Source organism: Simochromis diagramma, unplaced genomic scaffold (assembly GCF_900408965.1).
Source record: "Simochromis diagramma unplaced genomic scaffold, fSimDia1.1 OVJJ01000176.1, whole genome shotgun sequence".
NCBI classification, from domain to species: domain Eukaryota; kingdom Metazoa; phylum Chordata; class Actinopteri; order Cichliformes; family Cichlidae; genus Simochromis; species Simochromis diagramma.
The window spans coordinates 5,156,294-5,173,192 of record NW_024386892.1 but is presented as its reverse complement, the minus strand read 5'-3'; the positions used below and the strand labels follow the sequence as shown (position 1 = coordinate 5,173,192).

At 40.3% G+C, this 16,899-nt stretch overlaps 1 protein-coding gene across 3 annotated transcripts; it reads left to right on the top strand.

The window, feature by feature from the left end:
* Positions 1–4,337: 4,337 nt before the first annotated feature.
* Positions 4,338–12,146, top strand: LOC120734944. 3 transcript variants are annotated; one of them, XR_005696140.1, is made up of 4 exons: positions 4,338–4,474; positions 7,194–8,028; positions 8,447–8,597; positions 11,245–12,146. XR_005696140.1 is itself a non-coding variant. In XM_040034070.1 (3 exons), the coding sequence occupies exons 1-3, from the start codon at positions 7,543–7,545 to the stop codon at positions 11,259–11,261; spliced, it is 654 nt and encodes a 217-aa protein (XP_039890004.1). In that variant the 5' UTR covers positions 7,111–7,542; the 3' UTR covers positions 11,262–12,146. The 3 variants fall into 3 exon arrangements, 1 of the variants encoding a protein (XP_039890004.1); XR_005696139.1 differs by having other exon boundaries at positions 4,340–4,474; positions 7,611–8,028; XM_040034070.1 differs by lacking the exon at positions 4,338–4,474 and having other exon boundaries at positions 7,111–8,028.
* Positions 12,147–16,899: the final 4,753 nt, after the last annotated feature.

The following is a 16,899-nucleotide window of genomic DNA, read 5'->3' as shown; positions in this document are numbered from 1 at the left end:
CTGCTCTTCACAATAGGAAAAATCAGAACACTTCCAACTTGCCCCACGCATAATCACCTAATTTCATTTGCACATTAATTTTGCCATATCCAGTGAAGCAATTCAAAAATGTACTTTTTATGAACATTGTAGAGTTGTAGTACTTTTGACACATTTCCAGTTGCCATAGTGTTTTCCTAAAAGCTTTAGGATTTTTTTACACCAACTGCAAATGTTACAATCTATAGTGATTTTTTTTGTATCCAACTTTGAGTTCAATATCATGCAATATATACAGTAATATATGTAGTCTTAATATCAAAACTGCACCAATTTAATGACCAAAATGTCCAATAATAATAATAATAATGTCGTTCTACTTAGCTTCTAGCTGTTCTAGCTGATGTACTATGTTAAACATCTTTTTCATACAGTTACTTTTAAGGGAATTGTCTAAATCCATGATCATACTAAACAATTGGATACAAAGTCTCATTTAAATGAACCATCATTAAGGTAGGATTAACTTAAGAAACTTTTCTATCTAATAAACTAAAAACTGATTATGTTTACAGCTATATATTACACAACTAATGATTTAAGGAAAGATCTTGGTAGCAAAGATTTGAAAACAAACTACTGATCTGTTATCAAGTCTCTATTAACCAATCTGTGCAGAAGCAAGTGCATTTTGTGCATTACAGATAAACACATTTACATTTACTGCATTTAAACAGAAGCTCACTGCAAGCAGAAAATAAATAAATGCAATCTTATAATAATGATTTGTCCTAATTATGAGGCAGTTTCTTCATAATTATGCTGCTCCTGAGGTAGAAAAATTGTGAATAACTGTCAGCTTAGTGTTTACTTACCTCAGGACTGCTTTCAGTAGAACCTGTGGGTAAAATCTGTAATATGAGTTTATCATGAACAGGGAAGTTGTGGTTGCCTACTTTACACCCCACCCCCACTGACATGTGCTCACACTCAAAATACAGAGTAGCTGCTTAATTTTCAGCATTCAAACAATTTTTTTTCTGATTTTTTCCCACGTTGAAGTTTTGAATACAATAATTCCACCTCCATGCTGCGGCTGCTTTTGATATAAAAAATGATAGACTTTCTTTTTTCAGAAATACCCACTAGAGAACGGCTTGTGAATTGCGGCTAGAAATAATCCGAAACAAATGCAGTACATACACGTTTGGCTTACTTTTAGTAAGAACTGCAGTTGGCAGCTGCTTTATGAAACCATGTTGTTGACTTTATTAGCTCCTGACAAGCTTAATCTTCCTGTTTCTACCATATTAAAACCCACAGACATTCCTGAGAGCAGCTGAAATAGCAACAAACACCCTGTTGATGTTTTTAAGATTGCTATCTTCAGTCAGAACCTGCGACTAGAGTGTGAAAGTTTGACTCAGGATATAGTAGTTGTTTGATCGAAGGAGTTTTAAGATAAGATAAGATAAGATAACCTTTATTAGTCCCACGCGTGGGAAATTTGTTTTGTTACAGCAGTGGACAGTGCAAAGTTGCATAGAAAAATTAGAGAAAAACACTGGAATAAGATATCAAAAAGATACTATACACAACAGAATAAAATAAAATACTATATACAATCGAATAAACTAGAATAAAATAGAATACAAGTGCTATATACAATATGAATATAATACAACCATGCCAGAAAGAGTATTGCATAGAGCAGGGCGATATGACCAAAAATATTTATCACGATGTGATGGTGCTGGGGAGCATCTCCCTCACTAAATGATGTACGCACTCACTGTGTCTAATAGGAAGTTTTGATTTTGTTATGCTTTTGTTTTGAAGTCCATTAACCTCTCTCTCTCTCTCCCTTGAAGTAAACTTCCTGAAGGCCTTAGTCATGGAGTGCACACATGATTATGGCTTAATGATGTCCACCTGAAAGGAGTTCTCCAATCACCCACTGATAGTGGGTTGAACCATCTGATGAGAGCTGAGGGGGGAGTGGGTTGAATTTTCAGTTTGATTTGATTTAGTTAGTTGGGATATTGTTTAGCTGGGGGGTGTTTTGTAATCAGATATTTGTGAGGTGTGTCAAAATAACTGCAATGTTTCACTGTATAGGTTTTTGTAGCTGGGCTGTGTCGGGGTGGGAAGACCTTTTACATTTTATTGGTGATGGTATGACCAGGGGGTGATTCATTTTGAGGGTGTTTCAGCACCCCCAAAATGAATCAAAGCACCCCCAAAGATTTCTTACTTTTTTTTGACAATATTTGCTGTTTGTGGGACACACTACTAAAAATATAAAAAGCATACTGAGATCATAATAAAAGTATAGATAAACCCTTCCCCCCTCCCAAAGTGGTTTGTTCCAGCTCGCCTCTCCCCTGCTCTGGCTCTAGCGCCGTTGCTGCCAGAGCGATGGTAGCTGAGACGCAGTGGAGCAGGGGTGTAAGTGCCTGGCTTAAAACAGGACATATTAGCTGCATTTAACTTTCAGTTACTCTTTATATAGTTAGGTAGGAGTCAGGCCATGTTTCTTTTTAGCTGAAAAACATTAACATCTGGTGCCATTCCAGATATGTTAACATTGTACAATCTTCTGGATAATCAGATCTTCCCCACACTGAAAACTGTTATTCAGGTTGCCCTACAAACCCAGTTAGCAGCTGTAGCTGTGAAAGGTCTTTTAGTGTCTTGAGTCAGCTCCATACCTGGCTGAGAAGGACCATGGGTCAAAGCAGACTCCAGCACCTGGCTGTGATGTCAGTTGAGAAAGATGCTTGAGAGTAGTGATGGCCAAATGAAGCTTTCCGAAGCACTGAAGCTTGTATTGAAAAACGGTTCATTACTCGAAGCTTTTCAACACAGTCCTCTCCGGTGACATCTGGTGGTGAAAATTTTAAAGAGCAGCTTGAATCTGCAAAATAAAACGGACTGCTCAATTATCACTGCTCACTCAAGAGTGGAGTTCTCTCTGATATTGGGCCACCGTTCCGTTGCTTTGAACATGTTAATTGGTTTTGTTTTCTCGATTGGGGGGCTGAAAAAAATGTAATGCGTATTTGCGTAATACATTTTGATCAATAAACTTTCCCTATTTAAACATGCACTATGGTGTGGCCTTTCTTTGCTCATAACTCCTTGATGTTGGTAAATACAATAAGTGAGCAATATATATAATATACATATGATAACGCACAGCTCATTATGGAGTATGCCCCTGCTGTGAAGTCCTGCCTCCATCTACTTGTCGTTTAATCACTGGACAGCTGGACAGGTTCATACAAAATATTAGATTAGACCAATTGTCCTATACATATTTTTGACCTAGGGGTGGGATTGATTGTGAACTGGAAAGGGAAAATGCTTAGGGGGCTGAGTACGGCTGCATCGTCACTGATTTGTAGAATCATTTTGATTCGATACAGGATCCGATTCAATTTGATTGGAATCTGGAAAGTTTTGCCTCAGTCAGAAATATTACAATTCTGGTCATGTATCAGTATATATCCATAATTTCGTATCTATTAAAAGAAAGCTGACACATGTGAGACTTAATTAGAGATGTAAACAGAGAGTTATGAAACCTGCAGCTGCAGAAGCCAGCGAAAAAAAAAAGAGGCAAACACAGCGCGGACCCGACGACACATCAAAATCTGATTCTGACATGTCGGGTCCGCGCTCTGTGTTCACGCTCTGTGTTTACGTTTGTATGCAGAATCCGTAAACCTGCTCCCAGTTACTGTTTTAGCTGTATGGTGTTTGACGACATGTTGTGAGGTTTAACCTGAGATGCTGGCGTTTCAGGCATAATAACGTTAATTTACAAATCGACACAGGATTTTAATGAATCAATATAAATTTATTCAATTTAGCATGGATTGTAATCACCCAGTAAACACCAGTATGTGGGCCCCACATGGGCTATGGGGGTTCCAAGTGGGGATGGGCTTACAATGGGCATCCAATCTGGGACCCACCTGGGTTAGCCAAGTAGGACCCACTTGAGCCAGCCCAGATGGGCTATGTTCTATGGGCACCATATGGGTAACATATGGGAAGTTGCATGAACAGGCAACTGAGTTTAACGATCTTAGTTAAGTATAATTATTAGTCATGTGTAAGTATAAACATGAATTAAGATGAAATAACTGATAATAAATTATGCCAGAGGCAGCATATGTATATTTAATTAATAACAAAATATACATATAAAATAGTGAAACACAAAGAACAGATGTGACTTAAAATTGTAAGACGCTTAATAAAATAAAACAAATGGTTTTACATTTGAGTGGGAAAAAAATTTCACTCCATGTAGGAGTGCTTTTCGAAATCTCGCGTTATTTCATGAAATATCACAAGGTTTTCTCAAACCCGTCCCCCCATTTTGGAACATTCTTCATTTCGCGCCCTTGGACAAAGCTGACAGTTAAGCTGGCAATTTTTGGATTAAGTTCATCTTTGAGCTACGGACTTATTTTCTGCACTAACGGTAAGAACTTTTTGACTTAATTTGAATCCCTAAGTATAAATGAAATGTTTACAAAGTTATGATGCTGCAAAGTAATGTATGGCACAAGTGCTGGCGAACTTTTTCCTAGCACTCAGGCAAGGCTAAGCTAGTTTAAATTTTTAGGTAATGTTGGATTTAGCCAATTTTCACAGTTTGAAAGCATTGTCTGGTGTCCTGTATACTGCTTAACTAGCACCAAAATTAATGACTGCATGTACTTAACATTAAGTTGTACTTAAACATTATCTTGGTTTTTCTCTATGATTAGTATTAATAAAGGACTGTATTAGACCAATTTAACAACGTTCTAGTTTTTTAGGAGGAATATGGGAGGGTATTTTCACTATCAGAGCAACCAAAATTGCTTTGGTGTTGTCTTTATTAGCTTCATTCCTCACGGCTAAGTGATGAGGGTAGGCCATGGCCATGAGCAACTAGTCCCCAGCTTTTGCCCCTGTGTCAGGAGCATGCACAGCAGTCAGAGAGGCAGATCAGTGAGCACTCTATTTCTGTAGAAGACATAATCATCGTTTTTCTTGCCATTGTTCTCATTTTTCCAGAAAAAGCAAAAAAGAAAATATAGGTGTTCTTGATTTGTTTGGGTTTTTTTTTTTATACACACTTTAGTATGCAACTTTATATGTGTAGTTGTTTTAGTGAGAACTTCATCAGAAATACTGTACTGACTCAAGAATCTGCCTCTTACTGTTGTACAAGCTCTGTACATGAGGGAAACTGGTTATTTAAGCAGAAATGGTCGGTCTTGTTAGGGCCACAGTGCCAACTCCTTTTACTATGATTGCTGTGGCCCTCCTTTTTTCCTTTTTGTAATGTATATTTGGCTAGAATCTACACATTTATTTATTTATAAAAAAGAAAAGCAATTGCTCTTTGGATGTGGTCCTAAAGATCTGTGATCTTTAAGTGTTTGTCTGATGCCTTATTTGTGCATGCGCACTGTTATTTTAATTTGTTTCATTATGGCTTAAATTTGTTTGAATTTTGTGCATGCTCCTTTATCAGCCTTCCTGCATGGACAGCTTGTGTGGTTATTGGCCAGGAGGGTTTGCAATTATCTCAAAACTTGAGATGTTTGTTGTTTTGATTATGACTATGGCTACTTATAAATTGCATAGTCACACTATTACAATAATATGTTATTAATATCTGTATATTGGTTTGATTTTGCTGTTGGACAGTGGAGTGAATAGTAGCAAGGGTTATGTGTGATTTCTTTCTTTCTTTATTTTTACAGACTTTGACATAAGAAGCAGTGTATATTTCAAAATTCATTTCTATTTAAAATTTGATGCATGCCAGAAATATACTAGTAGGAATCTTTTTTTGAGTTTGTAACAATTAGAATTGTTACTTTTATAAAGTGATGTCAGGGTCTTTTATTGTAATACAACAGCTTTTAAGGCTGGTGTAAGCAGAGATGTCTTTATGCCAAAGTAACTGAGGATAAAACACAGAAAAAAGGAGATTTTCCTGGAGTGGCTTTTTAAATCAGATAGCCTTAGAAATATTCTGCAGTTGAACAAAAACTGAAGAAAACCATGAATCAATATATGAACATTACCTGATGCTGCTGAAGTAAAGCAGAGCAAAGTTACAGAAATTTTTTTAGAGGTTTTATTAGTGAACAAGGTGAGTTTTTTGCAATTTGGCATAATTTGGCACAAAAAACAACTGACAACAGCGCTAAGCACAACTGTACACTGATGTATAATAAGCAAGGGAATAATGTGGAAAACATATTTCAGATGGGGAAACTTTTCTTGAAGTATACTACGAGAGAGCTGTGCAAGAAGTATGATGTTTTGTTTTTTTGTTTTGTTTTTTTTTTCAATCGTGGTGGAAACAAGACAGGAAGAGGGAATTAATGACAGTATTTATCAAATGTGAAGCGTAGTTTGGATCTTCTTTTGCTGCTGGTTCAGTTAATTTTGAATTTTGATTGGAGAGTGATGAAACCTGGAGCTTCAGAATCTGTGAGCTGTCTTTCAGAAAGCAATGGAGCAATCTCAGAGGACAAAGAGCTCAGAAAGTTGTTGAACATTTTAGTTTCGTTTCACAGTAAAATGAGCATCATCAGGACTTAATATCGTACTCTGATTCTTTTGAGAATAAAACACTTGAGGAAGAGCACTACGATTGCGATGAACATGCTAATTATGTTATCATGAAATTTCTGTTGACTAAAGGACTGATGAAACTTTGTGCTATGGCCAACAAAGAGCACCAGGTTGGGGTGTCACTTTGAACGAGCTGGGTGTGGGATATGGGGGTAATGCGCAAGCTTATTTATCTTTGGTTAAAAAGTCCCCGAAAATGCAGACAGTCTATGCAAATTCTAACTGATTTCAGCATTCATGGTTTCTGTCAGGCAATATCTTCCTTAAAGTTTTGCAAGGAAACCAAGGGCTCTCATTGAAATTAGCACGTAGAAAGCAACTGAATTGAGACAAGTTTTGCTTTACACAAGCCCAGTTCTACTGAATAATATACCAAGCCAAATGTATAGATACTTTATACTGTTATCTGTATCTACAAGAATTCTTCTAAGTCCTGATTTGTATATTGATAACTGACTGTGATTATGTAGAGGATGTTTTGAAGCAGTTTGTGAAAGATTTTGCTTTGATTTATGGTCTTGACTTTGTTGGTTATAATATACATTCTTTAATACACCTAGCTCAAGATGTACGGAAGTTTGGCCCTTTAGACAGCATTTCCTGCTTCCCATTAGAAACCTTCCTTGGTGGAATTTATTTGGATTCTCGAAGCAGATTGGGAAAGGGAAGCGGAAAAGGAGGCAATTATGTTGAAAACACCTTAAAAGCAAAAATTTATTATTGAGATTATAAGAAAAAAAAAACCTGACAGTTTCTTTAGCAGACCCTTGCTGCTCATCAGGTTCAGATATGATTTCAAAATAGCGCTTTATAACTTGTTGACTTTTAAAAATCTGTTTTAGACTTTTTTTTGATGCCATTATATACATTAATGTTTTTAGTTTGTAGGACTAACCAGTACGCTAAATTATGTGTTTGGATTATTATTTATTTGTGTGTGTATGTTTGTTGTATTTTGTTTGTTTGTTTGTTTTAAGGCCAGTGATCCCGTCGAGCTCTGATGAGGATTGGGACAACACTGCGGAACAGCCAGAGACCTCACCACCATCAGCAATGGAGAATAGACATTCAAGTGAAACTCACTTCCTGAACATCACTCATCCATTTGTTCAGCCGCTACAACCCTCAACTCCTTCACCTGTGGTTTCACAAACAGTTCCAAGACAACTTCTACAAGCCACCAATACGAGCATGTTTGTAGATGTTCTAACCCTCCTGGAAGACATTAAGGACACTCAGAGGGTCCACAGTCGAATGCTACAGTCTCTCCTTACACAACGTGATGGACCAGTTGCTGCAGTATTACCCGAGGGTGCTGTATTTCCCATCCGGACAGTAGCAGATGTGGCAGCACTGGAGCAAAAACTGGCAGACCCTGTCTTCCTAAAAGAAGTGGTAAATAATAATGATGTAATAACAATATTCAATGATTAATGCCTCAATCAGTCTGTGTTTCATGCTAGCAGTTATGATCAAGGAAAGTTGCTGTTTGTTCGAACATGGTCAGTGCAATGAAGGAGTGGGAGGAGAGCTGAACAAAAGTTGCTATTTTTGTTAATAAAATAACTTCTCCAAACATTACCTAGTTATAAGTTGTGCCATGCCAAACCCAAAACTTAAGAAATTACTTTTGGTGAATCATTTAGCTCTTTGCATTCACATCAGACAGTGTTTGACTTTGACACCTAACTCTTTCTCAGTCAATTAGCATCAATATTATAGAGCCTAATTACTGTGTAGCTGTGCTTGCTTTCTTTTAGGTGTGACTGATGGTACTACTGTCAGTAAAATTATTGTCCTTGCGTGTCCTAAGGTTGCTGTTGTGGCAGAGATCACTGTTGATGAAGCCACAAGAAGAATGATGGCCTACATTATGGACAATGCTCTTTCCAGGCAATATAACTTCGTTGGGTGCCATGGAAAGCGGGAATTTCGAGGGCTTAAAGTTTTTGAAGTGCTATATGGTAAGTTCATTAGTTGTAAGATATTTTGTTGATGTTTGAATAACGGATGCTCACTACAGCTGCAGTCATTCAGAATCAACTTTTCTCTCCACCATTGTGAGCGGCTAGCTTCGCAATAACAGAAGTTTGACTTGATTGACGCGGGAATGTTCCCAGTTAGCCTAGCGGTCAGCAAGGAGGCTTCAGCGCTGCATTATGGGATCTGTAGTTTGTATATTATTAGCGCCTCATATCGCCGGGCCATGCATAACAATAATAGTACATCTATATAAAATGATCTTGCGGGCCGGATATAAATGTATGCCAGGCCGGATGTGGCCCGCAGGCCTTGACTTTGACACGTGGTTTAGATAGACTGTACAAATTGTGGAGATGAAACCATCAGCTCATGTTGTTCTGGAGGTTGGTGGCTGCTGGCAGGAATGACCACGTTTCTTTCTGGCTTGTAGCATACTTGAAGAAGTCTCTCACTAAACAGTTTTTTGGTTGCTCACAGAATGTGAATAAGCTCCATGAACTCCAGAGCCAGCCTCTATTTTTTCCAGTGTAATTAGTAACACACTGATTTATCTGATGGCCCTATTTTTGATTTACATGAAAATTATTGGCGCCCGCCAGGCACACACCTCAAGAAGTGGAATCTGTTTTCTCCTTGGTAGATGTAGCCCTTGTTACATTTTACTATTTCGTTTTGTGTTCATTATGAGGTGCTGTACCATGCAAAAAACTGGTTAACCACTTGCCTGTTCTAAGCTCTGTGCCAATCACTGAGACAGCCCACAACACCAGTTATCATTGTAACTATGTAGACATCTTTTAAACATTTGTCTTAAATGTTTTAAGGTAAAATATTTCACATTAATTTAATTTTTGAGTGCCTATGATAGGTTTTGTATTGTTGATTGTCATTTATGCTTAGAAACATTTACTCATATATGCTTAGAAGTATATAATCATTTGTAGATTGAAAGAATGTCTCATCCTAAGACGTGTATAATTAATTGTGTAGTGATAAGTTGTGTGATCTTTAACAGGCTACAGAGGCTTGGTGTGCATTCCTGGAATGCACACCTGCATCTTGGGGGCATGGGAAAAGTTCGCATCTTGTCTTATTGTTTTATGGTAGGATTACCGTACGTTTGTTCTAGTCTAAGTGCTTTTCTGTTTAGATGAACTGCTGGACTTCCTCACCGGGGGGGGTCTAGTCTACCCTCTTCCTGACCAAGGATGTTATATGACCCTTTGATCAGCAGTACCCCACACACACACACACACACACACACACACACACACACACACACACACACACACACATCCACCACACACACACAGGCAAGGTACTCTTTGTGTGTATGTAGACGTCATATGTTAATGAACCTATGCATATTCATGTAACCTCAATAAAAGGACAGTGGTATGGAAGAACGGACGAGAGCAACTGGGGTCAAGCGAAGGGACGGCGCTCTGTCCGGTTCTCTCCCGTGCACGAGTAACATGAAGAACTTGCCTACTTCGTGTCTTGCTTTGCGGTGTAATTATATTGTCTTCAACGTTCCAGCGAATAGGTTTATGCTGCAAACCTAACAGCCTACTTGGTAAATCATTTTGTAAATAGCTTTTCTGTTTCCATGAATACTCATGGTCTTCAAAGAGTTCAATGTAGGAGGTAGGGCTGCCACAATTAGTCGACTAGTCACGATTACGTCGACTATCAAAATCGTCGACAACTGATTTAATAGTCGAAGCGTCGTTTGAAGCTTTGTAAGATCCCAAAAGCAGGAATAAGTAGCAGGATTTAAGAGTGTAATAACGGACTGAAACAGAAGATGGCAGCACTGCATGTACAAGGATGCCAGCTGCCGTTAAACCCCGAAGAAGAAGAAACTGTGTCCCAGAATTCATAGCGCAGCCCAGCGCAGTTGTCAACAATGGCGGCAGCTAGTTAGTTTTAATATTACTCTTATTATTCTTTCTGGGTCACAAAATAAACGTTTAACATATTTTCAGGTGAGAATGTAGCTGTGTAAACCTCAAATATCTGCTCAGTTTATCAAGACACCACATATTTTCAAAAGCGCTCCGACGTTTTCGGAGACGTCTCTGTTACCCACTAGCTCGATAGCTAGCCGGGGGCCATGAGAGCACCGGACTCCCGGCAGATCGTTTTCAAACCCACCACCCTACTCAGGTTAAACATATACAAGTCACTTAGATAACTTAAAAATGTTATTGTTTGGCTTTTTTCAGTATTTTATTTGTTCCTGAGTAAATCGGCTGAGTTTATTAAACTCCACCGAAACAATCTGCACATTTCATTAAAATGTAATAAACTATCATCTTGTCTTTATTTTTAGTTAGCACAGACCTTAAACACTTAAAGCTGTAAGCTAATGATAGTTATATAAGAGCAGATGCTGCTGGTGCAATAAGCTGTACTTTTACGTTCAATGGATGATGATCTGATTAGTCGACTAATCGCAAAAATAATTGGTGACTAGTCGACTATCAAAATAATCGTTTGTGGCAGCCCTAGTAGGAGGTCAAACAACTTGAACAGCACAACCTCCAAAACAACTTCAGTACTATCGCAAATCTGATTTTGTTTGTGAAAATGCACTAATCTTTTATTTTATTTTATTTCTTTCAGGACCAATGGATTGGTGAATGAGTGAGAAGCTGTGGTTTGCTGCATTTGTTTTTCCTTTAAACTGTATAACATTTATTTGTTATTGTTTTGTGTATACTGTGGACATTTTTGTCAACATGTTCTCCAAACAAAAAATGTATTATATAAAAAAGCATACTGTTTTAAAATTTCATAGTAATCAGTATTAATAAAAAAGATAAACTGGCTTTGTTGTACAGGTGATTTAAATTATAGCTTACTTACATTATCCAAGATTCCATCTGGGCAAACACACTTGGGGCCACCATGGAAACTGGGGACAAAAATAGCTGGGTCTCAGGTTGGTAACCCAAGTGGGCCCCAAGTATCTGACCTGCTTCTATCCATCTGGGCCCCATACTCATTTATTGTCTGGGGCTGATTTGGGACCCATCATTAACCCATCTGGGAAAACACATTTGGGGCCATCATGGAAACTGAGGACAAAAGTAGCTGGGTGCCAGGTGGGTAACCCAAGTGGGCCCCAACCATCAGACCCGCTTCTATCCATCTGGGCCCCATACTCATTTGTTGGCTGGGCCTGATTTGGCGCCCATCCGGGTCCCATCAATAATCCATCTGGGCAAACACATTTGGGGCCACCATGGAAACTGAGGACAAAATTAGCTGGGTCCTAGGTGGGTAACCCAAGTGGGCCCCAAATATCAGATCTGCTTCTACCCATCTGGGCCCCACATATTTTTTTTGACTGGGCCTGATTTGGGGCTTATCTGGGACCCAGCATAAACCCATCTAGGAAAACAGATTTGGGGCCACCATGGAAACTGAGGACAAAATTAGCTGGACCCCAGTTGGGTTTCCCAAGTGGGCCCCAAATATTAGCCCTGCTGCTCCCTATTTGGGCCCCACATATGTGTGTTGACTGGGATATCACCCTATTAGAGCACTTCGCTCTCGCTCTGCAGGCCTACTTCTTGTTCCTAGAGTATTTAAAAGTAGAATGGGAGGGAGAGCCTTCAGTTTTCAGGCCCCTCTTCTGTGGAACCAGCTTCCAGTTTGGATTCGGGAGACAGACACTATCTCTACTTTCAAGATTCGGCTTCAAACTTTCCTTTTTGCTAAAGCATATAGTTAGGGCTGGACCAGGTGACCCTGAATCCTCCCTTAGTTATGCTGCAATAGACGTAGGCTGCCGGGGGATTCCCATGATGCATTGAGTTTTTCATTTCCAGTCACCTTTCTCACTCACTATGTGTTAACAGACCTCTCTGCATTGAATCATATCTGTTATTAACCTCTGTCTCTCTTCCACAGCATGTCTTTATCCTGTCTTCCTTCTCTCACCCCAACCGGTGGCAGCAGATGGCCCCGCCCCTCCCTGAGCCTGGTTCTGCCGGAGGTTTCTTCCTGTTAAAAGGGAGTTTTTCCTTCCCACTGTCGCCAAAGTGCTTGCTCATAGGGGGTCATATGATTGTTGGGTTTTTCTCTGTATCTATGAAGCGCCTTGAGGCGACTTTTGTTGTGATTTGGCGCTATATAAATAAAATTGAATTGAATTGAAAAATTGAATTGCACATGCACAGGTACAAGGCAACGAAATGCAGTTTGCATCCATCCAGAAGTGCTTTAGCCATGATATAGAAATATTACAATATATATTAGCAATAATATAGATATGTAAGTATATTACAGAAATGGGTCTATTATGGTATGTCATAATGTACACGGCATGAAGTATGTTTTGAATATGCTATAACTATAAGTATGTACAGGCTATGAACAGGATATAAATATGAAAAACTACACATAAACACAAATATGAACTATGCAGGTTTTAAACAGTTGTAGAATTAAAAATTATTGTATTGTACAGAATGATTACTTACACAGAATCATACTGTGCTGCAGGTGCAGCTCCAGGGAGGAAGTGAGGTTGGCTCCGCCAAAAGGAGGAGCCACGTAGCTCTAAATACTGCCATTCACCCGGACCGTGACAAAAGTAAGGTGCCTTTACGCAGGGCTTATATTTATCTAATATGCATATCCACATAATTACAGTTATTATAATTATGATATTTTAAAAAACTCACACACTGTATTTTAAAGAAAATACATTAAGAAACAGATTATATTAGATTTATATTTCAAATATGACAAAATGCTGATTTTACAGCAGCAAAGTTATATTATGTCTACAGTTTAAACATTTAATAAGCGTTTTGCCTGCACAGTGGATAGTCAAACAAATTATTACTTTATTATTAAAGCACTGGGAATAAATAATAAGGGAAGGATTCTGGATCAGCACTATGATGTCAACTTGTGGCCACAGTATATACAGCATACTGGGCAAGCTATAAAATGATGTCACTGTGTGTGCGTGTGTGTGTGTTTTTATGTATATAGATTTTTTAAATTATTACTCATGATATAACATTATCCAGACTTGCCCTGTAAGGAAATGAGGAGGAAACCGTGACAGAAGGCGCTGTGTGAGGATCCCTCAGCAGCTGGATTACAATAACACCTGAACCAGGTGTTGCATTGCAGAGGTGTTCTAGTATAAAAACAATAATAAACACAATGTTTTGCTTCTATAACATTGTCTATCATTGTCAGATTAATGCAATAGTAAAGTGTACTTTGTTCTCAGATGGACAGCAAGTGGAGAGTGATTGATGAGGCAAAGAGTGATTCACAGGCAGAGTTTATTTCCCACAGTTTTGTTTCCTTATGGTTCCAAGCTCTGTCACCAGTCTTTGCATTTTATTATTATCTCATAACACTTGTTTAATCAGCTCCCATCTCTCCTGTGGACTCTTTAATGTCTCCAGTCTGAGATCAGCACAGCCCTGCCCTCCAGCACCATCAGCAGCAGCAGCAACATTGTACCCATCAGGTAAAACTACATTTGCTTTGCATTGTCCCCACATGATGATAATGATATAGTATGATGTGATTTGTGAGGACTAGAAAAGTTTGGTTTACAAAACCTGTGCTGGCAAATGGTACTGACAGTAGTGAAATTTTAGATCACGTTAATGGTTAATTGTATACCGAGCTCTCCAAATAAAAAGAAGAAAAGTTACAGATTCCCACGATCGAGGCTTGTTTGTGGAAGGCTGTGTGCAGGACTGCAGCAGTGAACCAGCAAGGTCAAGAAACAGTAGCTCTCACAGAGAGCTGCTACGCATGAAACTGGATAACAGGTCAGGGAAAAGTGTGTGTGTGTGTGTGTGTGTGTGTGTGTGTGTGTGTGTGCGCGTGCGTGCGTGCGTGCGTGTGTGTGTGTGTGTGCCCATCCCTAGGTGAAGCTGCACCCAATGGAGGAGAAGGAGAGTGCCAATAAGGGGGTTGAAGTCTAAACCGCGGCTCTTCTAAACAGTTTTTGACCAATCAGATAGAAGCACATTTTCTTTTACAAATATGTGGGTCATCTGTCTCCGTTGGCCACAGCAAACTGTGTGTTTCAAACTGGACACAGATCCATGCACATAGACTGTTTTTGAAATACTAGATTCTTTAAGAATGTGGGTTGTTGTCATTCAGCCTGGTTCTAGGTGGCCCTTGTTAACTTTGAGCACCACCCCTTCAAACATCTCAGCGCGGCCCTGCAGCTGATCTAAAGGTTTGCTCGTTCTGCACATAATAAGGTTTTAAAAGCTTATTGTATTGGTAGTGTCACAATGGCCACAGGCCGAGAGCTAAACTGGACTCAAACGCAGATAACCACAACAGAGACGGCTCCTACGTTTTACATTGTTTGTTTATTACTTCCAGAGCGAGTTTGATGGTTCTCTGTCCCCAACATCATAGTTATGTTCGGCTGGCGACAGCCTCCGTGAAAAGAACGCACACGGCTGTAATTTAGCTCCTGGGCCTGTGTGTTGGGAGACGACAGCTCCTACACCGATGTCTGATGGATCTACTTCTACAATAAATAGCTTATTGAGGTCCAGTTGGATCAACACTGGGAAAAAGATTAGGATGTCATCTAGGCAGACGTAGACAAAGCGGTTTAGAAAGTCCCGTAGCACATCATTGACTAAACTCTGGAACACAGCTGGAGCGTTGGTTAACCCAAAGGGCATGACGAGGTATTCAAAATGGCCTAGCGGGGTGTTGAAAGCTGTTTTCCATTCGTCACCCTCTCTGATGCGGACCAAATGGTAAGCATTGCAGAGATCCAGTTTAGTGAAAATTGTGGCCCCCTGAAGGGACTCGAAGGCAGCGCTGATGAGTGGCAGGGGGTATTTGTTTTTGACGATGATGGTGTTGAGACCTCTATAGTCAATACATTGGATGGTTTTATCTTTCGTAGCCACAAAGAAGAAACCCGCGCCTACAGGGGAGGATGAAGGCCGGATAATTCCTGCTGCCAGAGAATCATGAAGGTATTTCTCCATCGCCTCTCTTTTGGCTTGGAAATGTTGAACAGACGGCGGGAGGGAAGTGGAGCTCCAGGTCAGTGGCACAGTCATATGGTCTGTGTGGTGGAAGTGAAGGTGCTTTGTCTTTACTAAACACCTCTTGGAGGTCGTGATGCTCGAGAAGAACAGTGGTAAGGTCTGGAGTGTCGATGTGGGAGACGTTCTCCTTCATGGTTCCAGGTGGCTGACACGAGACAGTGGGCACGACAGAACAAACTCCAACTGACAACTTTATTCCCTAACCAGTCTATATGGGGATTGTGTTTCTGGAGGGGTAACCTAAAATGAGTGGCGAATCCGGGGAGGTGAAGGCGAACAGTGTAAGGGTTTCTCTGTGATTACCCGAGGTGAGAAGAGTAACTGGACCAGCTTGGTGAGTAATCTGAGAAAACACTTGGTTGTTTAGAGGAGGATTGGAGGATCTACTGCCTCGAGTGGCAAGTGGAGGCGTTCTGTGAGTGCGGCATCAGTTAAATTCTGTTCAGCCCCTGAATGGACTAAAGCGTGAAGGGAGTGAGAAACATGGCCAAAACATAACGTGACTGGTAACACTAGACGGGGTTTAGCACTGCACAGGGATCCGCCCACCCGTATCCCCAAATCTACTGGCGGGCGAAACCTTTTGGCCGCACTGTACATTGAGCCAACATTCCTTAGCAGTGAGACGCGAGCGGCCGATTTACATGCGCCCCGGTGTGGGATCCATATTTGCGGGACCGCCGGCGGATGTTGTTGCCGAAAGTGGTGGAGGCAGAAGCGATAGTGTGCTTACGCACAGAGGGCTTCTTCTCCGCTTCTCTCTCCCTAAAACGATTGTCAATTCTTAGGGAGAGGGAAACGAGATCCTCAGATGATCTTGGTTCATCGCGGGAGCTTAACTGATCCTTTAATTCCTCGCTTAACACACAGCAAAAGATGCTTTGAAGCGCACGATCTGGCCATTTAGCCTCGGTTGCTGCTGTGCGAAAATCAATGATAAATTCAGCGACGCTCTGGTTTCCCCGTTGGACTCCCAACAACCTCTCCTCCGCACTGCCTTTGGCCACCGGGTGAGCAAAGGTCCTTTTGAACTCACCCAGAAAGTCATCATAAGAGCAGGTTGGAAGAGGATGGACGGTGAGGTATGCCGCCTGGGGGTTGACCGTTGTGGCCGGAGTGGCTGATGCCCGGGGCTTGCACAGCTGGAAGCACTGCCCGGATCTCCTGTAAGGAGGCTAAAATTTTTTCTTGGGTGGCATTTAATGAC

Bases quoted from the DNA above. Each gene is read 5' to 3' on its own strand.
- LOC120734944 (XM_040034070.1), top strand. From the start codon at position 7,543: ATGTGTTTGGATTATTATTTATTTGTGTGTGTATGTTTGTTGTATTTT. The intron at 8,029-8,446 runs GTAAATAATAAT...GCGTGTCCTAAG, and splicing joins CTGTCTTCCTAAAAGAAGTG to GTTGCTGTTGTGGCAGAGAT.